The 13,485-nt window shown below is 37.1% G+C and overlaps 1 protein-coding gene across 1 annotated transcript in view; it reads left to right on the top strand.

Annotated features, from left to right (window-relative positions):
* The window catches only part of LRP2 (LDL receptor related protein 2), a 196,265-nt gene that overhangs the window by 26,189 nt on the left and 156,591 nt on the right, over positions 1-13,485 (top strand). The window contains exons 2-3 of the mRNA XM_072811537.1: positions 10,015-10,122; positions 12,098-12,220. Coding sequence (XP_072667638.1) covers positions 10,015-10,122; positions 12,098-12,220 — 231 coding nt within the window. The remainder of the gene's footprint in view (positions 1-10,014; positions 10,123-12,097; positions 12,221-13,485) is intronic.

The following is a 13,485-nucleotide window of genomic DNA, read 5'->3' on the forward strand; positions in this document are numbered from 1 at the left end:
ATTTTTAAAAAAGAGTGATGATACATTTTAATTTCAGACAGTGATTTCAGTTTACCAGATGATTGATTATCAGTACTTATTGCCCAAGAACAGACTTTTAAACTTATTGGTAGAATTATTTTCACATTCTTGCTGCACAATATTTAAGAGTTTAAGAAAATTATTTGCTGGCGGAAACTATACAAGTCCATAGCTAAATCATCAAGGTTGAATCATATGTGTGTGTACCCCAACTGGTCTTCTAACAAGTGAACTATGATAAGAGTCAGTGTTTGTGTAAATAACAAGATAATGAGCTCTATAATAAGCATCAACATTCCTGATCCAGAGTTGTCATCACACTTTCTTATTGACATGGAGGCATTGGTTGCTTCAGAGTAAATTTTATATAAATTGATCTCTACTTTCCGAAAATGTACACATTTAGAATGAGAGGTTATTTAGTTCCTAGCATGAGATTTGTGACCTATAAGCCCACTTAACAATTATGTACTGGTCCAATCTGGGTTTGGGCCATAGCTAAATAAGTTACCATTTTGAACTAAATTGAGAAGAGGATGCAAGATGCTAAGTCCTATTAAATTCAGTGTCTGGACACTGATTGCTAACTTTAACACCTCCCCTTGGTGTTCCTAAATAACATGGAATAAGGGAGAAGGAATACAGCAAGGTGTTTGTATGATTCACTCAAGATCTATGTGGCAGTCACAGGTGATTCAATCTGTGACTATAGAGAATCACCAAATCCACCAATTGGGAATTAATTTCTCCTTCTGCTGCTATTGTTACAATTTTCAGTATCAAGTCATTGTTCATTTGATAACCTGGTGATCTCATCTGTGTGTTAAGACGATCAAATTAGCATTGATGCTATCAGCTTTAACACATCTGTAGCAATTTGATTTATGGTTCAACACTTGGGCTAATGAATCAGAAAAACCCTGGTTCCCTGGTGTGATGGTGTCTATAAAGTGGTGTTTGGGTTGAGAGTGAGTCTATTGCATCATATATAAGCCTTAGGCAGAAAAGCTGCCTGACTGCAGATGTATGTAGTCCCTTATTTCTCACAAGTACCTATTTTCTTTTTTCATGTTTGATTCCATTCAGCCATTTTCCAGTAATTTACATTTGCTAGTCATGAAGCCGTATAGGAATACTTTGGGGAATTGGGGTTGGAAATCAGCACTTAAATCAGGGTGATTCAAAGTTTTGTACAAGGCCTGTTAAATTATTAAGTGCTGAAGGGTGTTTTACTCTTTTCGTATATATAGGTTGATTCATTAGTTCCTTCTTTACCCAAGCAGGTGACTATTTTAAATTTTCTTCTATTTGGGTAGTGTTCTTTTTTTTTTAATTTTTATTTATTTATGATAGTCACACAGAGAGAGAGAGGTAGAGACATAGGCAGAGGGAGAAGCAGGCTCCATGCACCGGGAGCCCGACGTGGGATTCGATCCCGGGTCTCCCCGATCGCGCCCTGGGCCAAAGGCAGGCGCCGAACCTCTGCGCCACCCAGGGATCCCGGGTAGTGTTCTTTATAGCATTCTGTAAGCGTAGCTCTTTGGCCAATAAAGAGGTAGATAACCAGTTAGTCCCTTGGAAGGGAGTGGGGATGAGGGTCTTAGACTTCTTTCAAGTGGAGGAGGAGTCCATCCACAGGAAGCTCAGTGACTTAGCTGATAGAGAAAGTTCTTCATGAATTATTTGGGGGAGTGCAGAAAAGACTTAACAGAAACTGTCCGTGTTTTGGTACTGGCTGACAAAAGGTTTTCATTGCTGAGTGTTCTTGGTAAGAATTTGGAGATTCTTTTGAATGTTTTAGGCACGCATGTGATTACCAATTTATATTTTATTAAATTTTTTTTTTAAGTGTATGTGTCAGGGATTAGGAGAGGACATTTGAAGAACTTATTTTTTGTTATGATACTTACACTGGGAGGAAAAGTTCGTTCCATGAAGCAGGTGTGTCTATGACTTTATTTTTCCTAATATTGACCCTTTTACGTTAATGAAGAATTGCTTGAGGATTTCAGATTCCTGGCTTGTTTTTTTTTTTTTTTTCTGTGACTCCCCTCACCCCTGAATGGGTAAGCCTGCGGACGCACCGTGGAACATTCCAGGGTGAAGCAGACCTCCCTGGAACTTAGATTCTTTATCACACTCCCAGGGGAGTTCATTTCAAGTTGCTGGTACGAGGAGCTGCAGCATGATATTGCCCAATCCCAGGCTCTCTTATTGCTGGGTGGGAGGGAGTGGGATTGCTGTTTAAGAAATTTTATTATCTTCAGAAGGAAAGAATTTATTATAGGGGTTTTCTTAGAAGATCTCTTTCATGTGGGTTAAGATGTTTTGAGCTTTGAATCTACAAGCTGCTTACAGATTCTAAGTTGTTTTGAGGGTGGTACCACCACTCTCAAGGGATGTTTGGACATGTATAGGGTGTTCTTTGTTGTCACAGTGATTCCAGGGAAGGGCACTACTGGCATTCCACATAAGAGGCCCAGAGATGCTATATATCCAGCTTTGCCCCAGGCAATTAAATAATTGTCCCACTCCAAATGCCAATTGTGTCCTCTTCAGAACCCCTGAGAAGTGCGGTTTTATTTATAATGCTCTGCAGTGCAGGTTGATAGTCTGGTTGTCAAGATTAAGGGGTGCTCAATGAAATATAAGTAGAATGCAAAAGACTAGGGGGAAGAGGAAGAAGACAGGTAGCTAGCATATAAATGAATATGAGGAATTGCTCAGGTAGAAAAAGTGGAAACAATTTCCCACTTCTCAGATTGAGAGGCTACGTTGATAGTGCATCACATTATCCTGCTGGCTTTTTGGTCATTGAAAAGGCACTTTTAAAAAATTATGAAGCAAATATTTAAGCAATCTTTGAGATCAATTATCCAAAGGGCTGACTGAATTCTGTAGGCTGGATGGTGAGAAACATTCAGCTTCAAGAGGCCAGCAGGGAAAGGACACTAAGCTACCCTTTGGTGCACCTGTAGAATCTGCTGGTCATTTGTCATGCAAGGGGACCAGGCCTGGGCCAAGTGGAGGAGCTGCAAGATAAGACCCATCTTTGCCAGAAGCCTCTTTTTTTCCTTAAGATTTATTTATTATTTTAGACACACACAGAGAGAGTGCATGTGAGCAGGGGTAGGGGCAGAAGGAGAGGAAGAGAATCTAAAACAGACTCCCTGCTGAGCATGGAGCCAGTCATGGGGCTTGACAAAGGGCTCGATTTCACAACCCTGAGATCATGATGGGAACCAAAATCGAGTCAAAGGCTTAACCAACTGAGTCACCCAGGTGCCCCATCTCCTAGCAGCCTTTTGATGGATCACTGACTAGCTTACTCACCAAGCTCATTCACACTGTGGCTCAGTTTCTGGGGTATGAAGTGGAGCCCTGAGCCCTTTTCATGACCAAAGTCTGTATCCCTGTCCAGGATTACATCTATGCAGAGCCACTTTTAGTTTTAACATAGTTACTGGCACTAATGATCTCTAGACTTTCCTGCAGTCAACCCATTTGTCAGGTCACTTGTTTGCTTGACATTTATGGTACTTTATTCTCCATCTCCCCAACCTTGTCCTGCCCTCACAAGAGGTTCCCTGCACTTGTCTCACAGAGGCCTCCCCATTAAGCTCTCACCTATGTTGGGCTTCTCTCAAATTGTTTGAACCTTATACAAAGTGCTGGTCCCTTCTCTTTGCTAATCCTACCCATCCACAATGGCCCATGCAGTCTTACTCTCCTTCATGAAGCCTTCTCTAATTACTCCAGCTTGTGGTATTAGTTTTTTCCTCCTTGAGACCCTTTGATTTTTTTTAAAGATTTTATTCATTTATTCATGAGAGACAGAGAGAGAGACAGAGAGAGAGAGGCAGAGACACAGGCAGAGGGAGAAACAGGCTCCATGTAGGGAGCCTGATGTGGGACTCGATCCCGGGTCTCCAGGATCACACCCTGGCTGAAGGCGGCGTGAAACCACTGTGCCACTGGGGCTGCCTGAGACCCTTTGATTTTTATTGTCTGTGCTGCTTATTCAGAACCAAATCACCTACAGTCATATGACACAGCTTTGGAGCTGGACTACATAGGTCTGAATCCCTGTTCCTTTACTTACTAGTTAGTTGTGAGATTTGGTCAAGCCTCAGTCTCCTCATCTATAAAACGGGACTATTAATACTGTTTCATGGGATTGTTGTGATGATAAGTGAGATAATCTACAGAAAACACTTAAAATACATGGCTAATTTATATCATATAACTCTTGTCCCCGATAAATTTATAAGCTCTATTGAAAAAAGGACCATATTTTAACTTTCTTTGTTTCTTCCACAAGCCCTAGAGCCATGTCTTGTACATAGTAGGTATAAATTTTTTTGTGGCTTTAGTGAATCTGATATCATATACTTCTGGTTCTTTTTTTTTTTTTTTTGACTGCACTTACGTGAGTGAGATGTGTACGTGATCACTCATCAAGTGGCTTTGTGGGTTTTGCTTCAAAGTCCTTGAATTCTTGAAATGTCTTCTTAATGGTGTTTTGACGTAATCAGCCATCAGGGCTCTGAAACAATAATTTGGAAAAAAACAGTCGACTCAGTAGTTTGTAAACTGGATTAAAAAGCAAAAAGAACTCCGGCCTCTTATTTGACAACCTATTAGGGAAACCAGGCAGCTAGAATGTTGCACAGGAAGAGAGTAGTTCATCAGTTGAACATGGACTATTCCACCAGTTGATATTAGGCAGAGTAGGATCTTCCACATAATTTGTTATGCTTGGCTGTCATGACTGCAGTGTAAAGTTTTGGAAATAAACAAGTGACTCTCAGTCTTTGAAGGGAACAGGCCTTGTTGGTGTGGATAAGGTGTGAGAGTTGTAGGGAATTCTTGCCCAATTTATAAACATCAAAAATATGTCAAAATAAAAAAGTACAGGAAAAGTGAAGCAAGAATTATGATTGAATTAAGGAATTGCCTCTTACACTTTTTTTAAAAAAATAAAGATTTTATTTATTTATTTGAGAGACAGAGACAGAGCAGGAGTAGGGAGGAGAGGGAGAAGCAGACTCCCTGCTGAGCAGGGAGCCTGACATGGGGCTTGATCCCAGGACCTTGAGATCATGACCTGAGCTGAAGGTAGATGCTTAACCGACTGAGCCACCCAGGAGCCTCTGTCATGTACTTTTACATGACATATCTTTAAAAAGAGCTCATACACCTCCTCAGGTAGACCCAAGTGTCTGGAAGGCCCAGCACATGTTAAGAGGATCTAACAGGAAAATAGGATTTGCCATAGAAATTACCTTACTCTGTTAATTTTGGACAATGTTCCATTGACTACGACTTGCCTTTCTCTTTTGAGAAAAGAATTTATGAGAAAAAAAAAAAGAAACTCTCACTAAGCAAGGGTAAAAGAATCAAACCTTTTAATGTGACTCAGTATTTTTCTCTTTAAAATTTCTGGGCATTCCTCTTTCAAGGAATTGCAAATTATTCCAGATTTCATTTTCCTTTCTGAGGATTTAAGATAACAAACAAACTCCTATAAAGTGTTATTGTATGTCTTGATGGTTTTATATATATATATATAATGGCTTTATATATATAATGATACCAAGAGGCTGAATTTTATGAAGAGGAATTTTCATTACCTGATAAGTATGCCTTGACTATCCCCAAGTGCCTAGCACTGCGCTTAGAGGCTGTAAAGAATACAGAAGTGGTGTACTTTCCCTGCACTTGAAAAACAAATGACTTCTTTCTTCCTTGAGGCATTAACTGTTTCTCTAATATCTTAACACTTTCTTAGTCCAACACTTAGCCCGGGAAGCTTGGGATATGGTTATTTAAGGATCACTTGTTTTTCTACAGTTTGGGGTTTTATAAGATTGGAAAACAAATTTATCCTTAGTCTAATTTAATGTTTTTTTTGAAGAGATTGAACCTCTTTTTTTGATGTCCCTGGCTTGTTTTTGATTGTAGCAAATTTTCCTAAGCCAAAGAATTTTTATGTGCAGTGTTTGTTGCCAGATAGACTACTCTTCTCCAACTGAATTATATGAGCATATGGTGTGGTATGGATTCCACACTAGCCCAATTCACGAATTCAGCTAATGTGGATAGCAACTTTGGAAAAAAGTCAAATTTTTACATTCTTTCTTGAGCTTGGTGAAATAACTTTTTTCTTTTCCTTTTTGCTTTCCGTTTTTCCTTTTTTGGTATAAGGGAACACAGAGCAGTGGTCAATATAGCACAGATGCCAGAACTAGAACTGTCAGGTCCAAATCTTTGCTTTGCACTTGCTTGCTGTTTGATCTTGGGCAAGTTACTGAACTGCTCTGTGCCTCAAGTTCTTTATTTGTGAAATGTTCATAATAATCACATCTATCTTTTAGGGTTGTTATGGAAGTTAAATGACTTGAAGTTGGCAAAGTGTTTAGAATGATGCATGCCATTTACGTGCCACACGAGTATTTTTCATCTTTGCATCAATCTATTTTGATTATTGGAAAAGGCCAGGGATGGTGCTGGGGAAGTAGGATGTTCATTTAGTCCTAATGGCTTCTTGTCAATGGCTGTGCCTGGTTCTTAACAAAAGGTTATTATTTATTTATTTATTTATTTATTTATTTATTTATTTATTCATTTATTTTTTAGAGAGAGATTGAGAGAGAGAGCAAGGAGCTTGATGCAGGGCTCGATCTCACAACCCTAAGATCATGACCTGAGCTGAAATCAAGAGTTGGACACTTAACCAACTGAGCCACCCAGGAGCCCTTTAACAAAGATTTTTTTATTTCAGTGTGGATTATCAAATATACCTTCTTGGCTCTTATTAGAGGGAAAATATTTTAAAGTTATGAAAGTTACTGTTTGTAAAATTGCCTCTAGGTTAAAACTGGATTAATAGTTATGGATGTTTAGAGACTATTTGAAAAAAAATTTAATTTTGCTGTTTTTAGATTTTTTTTTTCTCCACAAATATTTAGCTCCAGTGTATGAAATCCCTCTCCCTGCTTTTTTGGACTTTAAATTATTAAACAATAAGATGTAGATACCTTTGGTGGAGTGGAGAGTAAAGGCTACTTGTTTAAAACAAAAGAGAACAAATGCAGTGCTTACAGATCAGTTGAAATCAGGGGCACCTGCAATTGTTATCAGAGCTTTTCACTAGTAGTTTGCTTTTAAATAGCACATACTTCCTTTATAATAAAATGAATGACAGGCTTCTGACACCAGTGGAGCATCTTGGTTGATCCCTGGGAGGCCACCCAGCAATGATAAAGGATCAGTTTGTTTTTTCTGGAGAGGTATTTCCAAACAATAGTCATTTGGGAGTTGTAACAGGCAAGGAAGGTAATATTGAAAAGGTGAACTTGACAGATGAATTATCATGGATCTGTTGGTAAATTAAGTAAATTGATTTTGATATATTACTGCAGATAACTGAGTATTTGGGAGATCAAACGTGAAAAAACACTGACTAGAAAAGAGTTAATTGCAAAATTTCCCCTATCAATTTCATTTTTTAATATATTTTATGTAACTGGCTTTGAAGTAATTTAAAAATGACTTTTGGGTATATATTTTGTGTCCTTTTAATGATGTGTTTAACTTCATATTTTTGCAAAAATAAAAGAAAATCTGACTTGTAATAAAAATTGCTTAAGAATTATGTATTTTATAACAGGCTATAAATTGTTTTAAGAATTTATTTTCTTCTCTATACTCAGTTTCTAAGTTTATGCTTTTCTTTTTTTCATAGCAATATGAAACTCTTTGTAAGTAGACTGACCTTTAGATTGCTATAATTTTTCAACCAGAAATTATTAGATACTAAAGGAGACAAATGTACTGAACTTACAAATGTGTTATGTTGGATTACTAACAATAGACCTAATTGATAAAAGTGATTTAATATATGTTGTGTTAATAGCTAAACCTCCAAAGCCACTAATCTCCCATGGAAATATTGCTTTGTAGAACAAAATCCAATGAGAAGTTCTGGGATTCCAGAGTGAATTTGTACATTCCTTAGGGGCATTTTTGCAAGGGAGGTTGTTGTGTTTTAAAGGTAGTTGATAAGAGACCTGCACCACCAACCCCAGACCTGCACCACCAACCACCATCGTGCATTAGTCTATAGAAGGTATTTGGGTGTACGTATTCCTGTACCACTCGGTACCACCATTTAGCCAAGGGAAGTTTCTGACCATTTGCAGCATACATTATAAATCAGGATGTCACTACCAGACAATCAGATTTGAACATTCCATGAACAAAGTAGCCTATATCCCCTAGGAATAGATCACTTAACTATGTTTATGTCATGCTGTTGATATGCCTGCATTTACACAAGTCAGGATAGCAGATTGTTTATTTATTTTAGGAGTAGATAATTGATCTGTATATTTACCTAATTTTGGGTTAATTAGCCAATAACTGAAATAGGTAATTTAGCATGATTGCTTAAATACATGAGGAAAATAGTTGTATTCTTCCAAACTTCGAAATTACTCCTACCACTTTGGGCTTGTGAAAGAATAATTTTGAGTCTACTCCAACCAAGTTAGGCTGATGTTGGCTGATCTCTTTAAAAAAATTTCCTACTTGGCACATAATACGTGGGGAAGTCACTGGTCGGATATTTGGGGAAACTCAGAAGGTTTCCAACTGCCAAATTAGTCCCCTGGGGAGACCTGGGAAAATTGCTGGATATAGTGGTTGAATGAAATAAATGTATTTAAGCTATGTTCTCTTTCTGCTATTACTAGAGGAAATCACTGCCACTTGGGAATGTAGTAACTTTGGGGGTCAAATTTGAGCACTCTGGTTGGGTGCAGAGATTTTTCTTTGGTAGGTTTTTCTTTTTTTTGACTTAAAAATTTTTTGTTTGGGAAGATGAACTGACAGAGCTGGGATCTTACAAAGTTGTTAAACAAAAAGCCAAAATATTGGTCTGAATCTAAGAATGAAGGACCATAAATTGCTATCTATGATTTGGTAATAAAAGGGCACTTAAAAAAAATAAAGAGCAGGGAACTTGAAAAAAGAAAAAAGCACAGTCAAGCAAATGAAGTTACTCATGGTATCAATCAGAGATAATCACCATTAATATTCTGGCCTTTTTCTACACTTTTATTTCTCCATATATAACTCTGTTATAGGTGAAATTTTACATCCTCATCTTTGTTACATATTATAAATATTTATCTAAATCATTTAGAAGTTCTACATAACCATTTTAATGAGTTCTTAATATGTCAAAATAAAGCTATAAGAAAACTTTATCCTTTTCTTATTATCAAACATCTAGATAGTTTGCAAATTATTGTAAGTAATATTGTGATTAAAATCTCCATATGAGTAATAGTGAAAGGGAATATAAGGGAAGGGAGAAGAAATGTGTGGGAAATATCAGAAAGGGAGACAGAACGTAAAGACTGCTAACTCTGGGAAACGAACTAGGGGTGGTGGAAGGGGAGAAGGGCGGGGGGTGGGAGTGAATGGGTGACGGGCACTGGGGGTTATTCTATAGGTTAGTAAATTGAACACCAATAAAAAATAAATTAAAAAAAATCTCCATATGTAAATCTTTGTCTAATTCTCTGATTAGTTCCTTAGGGGGGAAAAACACCTAAAAATAAAAGAACTAAGAATAAGCACTTTTAAAAAACAAAATACATGTTGTCAAATTTCTTTCTGGACTGGTTATATCAAGGCACACTCTAGTCAGCCGTGTGCAGAAATGACCTCTTCTTGAATACCCTGAAACAGAAAATACAATAATCATTATAAAAATGTTTTCCTAATTTTGTAAGTCATACTCCTTTGATTACTAATTCACTGCATAATTTTTCATTTTTATAAAAAATTGTATTTCTTTGGTTAAATATCTGCATGGATAGGTTTTTATTTTTATTTTATTTTACTTTATTTTATTTTATTTTATTATTTTATTTTTTATGGATAGGTTTTTAAACTGGTTTTCTTTTGCTTGTGGAGTTACAGAATGTGGAAGTGAGGATTTTCGCTGTGAAGATGGGCAATGTATCTCTGCATCCTGGAGGTGTGATGGGACCAGAGACTGCTTGGATGACACAGATGAAATCGGCTGCCGTAAGTGAGGAGGGGCTGGGCAAAGCTCTGTTGTGAGTGGCATTAGTGCTTCCTGCTGAATTCAGCTGTACCGAAGATAAAGAGCCATGCCTTTAGTGATAGATTTGGGACTGGACTCAAGTCTTTTGAGATCTTTGTGGCTGAAGAGAACTGATGGCATTAATAATTCTGAAGAAGGGGTTCAATTCACATCATTTTCTGTCTTACCCTTATCCCATGACCTTGATATGGAAACAAATTTGTGAGTAGTTTTCTGAAGCCTATAAGCCTATTTCAGATTATTCCCTCTGGAAATTTTGTGCACCAACTGTTATTTGTAATTCAAGGAGGAATCTGTTTTGTATAAAAGACATAGTATAACTTAGGCGACTTACACAAAAAGATCACAGAAGAGGCTAGTATGGTTTTATGTTTAAAAAGATTATAGTTCTCTTAACCATAGGAAACAAACTGAGGGTTGCTGGGGGAGGTGGGGATGGGGTAACTGGGTGATGGGCATTAAGGAAGGCATATAATGTAATGAGCACTGAGTGTTATATACAACAGATGAATCACTGGACTCTACCTCTGAAACTAATAATACACTATATATTAATTGAATGTAAATGAAAAAAAGAATAAAACATTACATAAAAAAAAAGAATAAAACCCATTGGACTATTCAGAACCTAAAAAAATATAGTTAAAAACACAGTAGTATTGTAAACCCAAATTTTAATTATAAAATAATTTTCACCTATGTTTCTTCATTTAGTTCTCTCAATATTCTGAGATAGGTTTCAGATTAGGAAACAGGCATAGTGAAGTTAAATCATCCATGAAAGGCCTCCTTCCTGCACAAATCCCAACCCTTAACATCTAATGCTTTCCTGGCTTGTCATATATGATCAGTTGCTCTACTGCAATTTCATTCATTATGATTTGTGAAAGACAAGGGTTATCATCCAAAAACCAAGAAATCAGGTGAAAAATTAATTTGTTTTGAATTGTTGGCCATCCTGTGGCACAACAGAACAAATTTTGGTGTGTCGCTTGGATCATGGTGCATTTGGAAATGAGAGAAAGATGGGGAATAGGTCTTATATAGATGGTACTTCTCAAACTTTCATGCACAAATGGAGCACCTGGGGAGCTTGTTAAAGTGCAGGTTTTGCATTCATATATTTGGAGTGGGACCTGAGCTTCTACATTTCTAACAAGCTCCCATTGTGTGCTATCCATTCACCTCCTCTGGGCTACCTGAGTTTATTTTAGGTTAAACATTAGGAGCAGAAAAGTAAGAATTGTATATTCTAGGATAGAGGAATAAATGAACAGTTATACCAACAATTCTTTAGAGATTGTTAATGTAATAATAATGTTCTATAACAATATAGCAGAGTACCAATGAAAATAGAGATAGCAACTAATATTATACTGTACTTGCACATATGTTATTTAATGGATTTTTTTATAGCAAACTATGAGATAAATATAGTCCCAATTTTTATGGTGCATATATTAAAGCTCAGAGAACCTGCCAAAGATCCTAAAGCAAGAAAATTGTAGAAATAATAATTATTCAATTCTGGGTCTTCTTTTCCAAATCTCGTTTTTTCAGTTCATCATGACCCTTTACTATTAGTTATTTCAAAACAATTCGAATAATTTAACAATAAGTCATGGTCAATTTTTATTTAGATTTAAAATGTAATTAATATTTTTTGTCATGTCTTTGTATGGGTGTGTTTTGGCTATTAGTTTTATTCTTTGTATTTTCTGTTGCTTTGGATCATCAGTTTGTCGTGAGGCCATTGCTGAGATTATTTGGCATTGAATGCTGATTAGAGTCCACAGGCCCTTGTATAGGATTGTTTACTATTTGCCATCAATTATATTAAGCAGGAGTTGAGATAGATTCTTTTGAAATAAGCATCGCTTATGGTATAATAGAGTGGATGTTTGACATAATGAGTCCTTTTCTGGTTTATTTTAGCTCCTCCTTCTTGCAAGGTGAACCAATTCCTGTGTCATGGTGAAGGTCAATGCATCCCTAACTCCTGGGAATGTGATGGTGAACGGGACTGTGAGGATGGCTCTGATGAACATCAGCATTGTCGTAAGTGTTTATAGAGGAGTTTTGTTTTGGCCTCCTGGACACCTAAAATCTCATTTGTTACAAATGCAATAACAATGGGATGGTTCTTTATAAATGCTGAGTTGGAACTTAAACAACAGGGGAACCTATGCTGGCAGTCTCACTCAGAATTAGATGATATTGAGAGTCTGAATGTGCTCTGAAGAATTGTAAATATACCCCAGCTATTTGGAAATAAGATCGGTTCCCAGTATTTAATTAAGATTGTGTTACACTCAAAGAAACAAAACATTTATTGGTATCTATCGATGGGGTCTTTATTTGTGTGGTTGGCAATTGGATGGGTCCTTTTGCTCCTGCAGTGCACTATGCAGACCCTCTACCCCTTCTGCCTCAGAATTAGTAAACTATCTTCTTTCTGATTAAGTGAAAATGGAGCTAGTAATTAGATGTGGGAAGTGTTGTTGTTGCTCCAGTGACTGCTGGCACAGCCTGCATAGAATGAGTTGCAACAGGAAGGAAAATGGTAGCAATCAGGGGCACCTTGCCAGCTGCTGCATACCTGAGGGGATTCAGGACACTAACCTGGAAGAAACTCTTAAATTATAATTTATTTGGGATCAAACTGGAAAAGGGTTTTTAGTGGGCTTAAATAATTTTAGAAGAGAGAATAATCTTGGCTAAATATAAGATGGCAGCATATGAGAGATATGCCATCTGTATCATTCTTTTGCTTCATCCATTAGGGATATTTGTATAATTTAAAATTATTCCTGTATTGATGAGGATGTTTTTGGCTGCAAAAAACGAAAAACGCAACTCAAAAAAGGCAAGCAAAAGGGAACTTTATTATCTTACACAATAAGAAGCCTAAATGTAATGTTCCAGGGTTGATTAATTCCCAGTTCAGTAACAAACGTCACCCAATTTTCTCCCACTTTTCTGCTCTCCCATCTTAAGCATGTTGGCTTTTTGCTATTGCTTGAAAGCTGTAGAAGTCCTGGATTTCATATCCCTATAAGTCTAATTTCAACATCTAGAAGAGAGAAGATAATATCCTTCCCTTGTGTTTTTTTTTATGACACCCCCACCACCACCAAAAAACAACCCCCCTCCAATAAAAAAATCGAAGACCTTTTAGAAGTCTAAGTTGGACTGAGGTGGAAATTGGAGAGAAGATATCAGACTGTGAGGAACCACTTCAGCTTCTTAACCCCAATTGTCTTATAGAAGAGTCTAGCTCTGATCACAGTGTGGCGTTCACCTTTAAGCCTCCCATATATACA

The sequence above is a fragment of the Canis lupus genome, chromosome 34, assembly GCF_048164855.1.
Source record: "Canis lupus baileyi chromosome 34, mCanLup2.hap1, whole genome shotgun sequence".
NCBI lineage: Eukaryota > Metazoa > Chordata > Mammalia > Carnivora > Canidae > Canis > Canis lupus.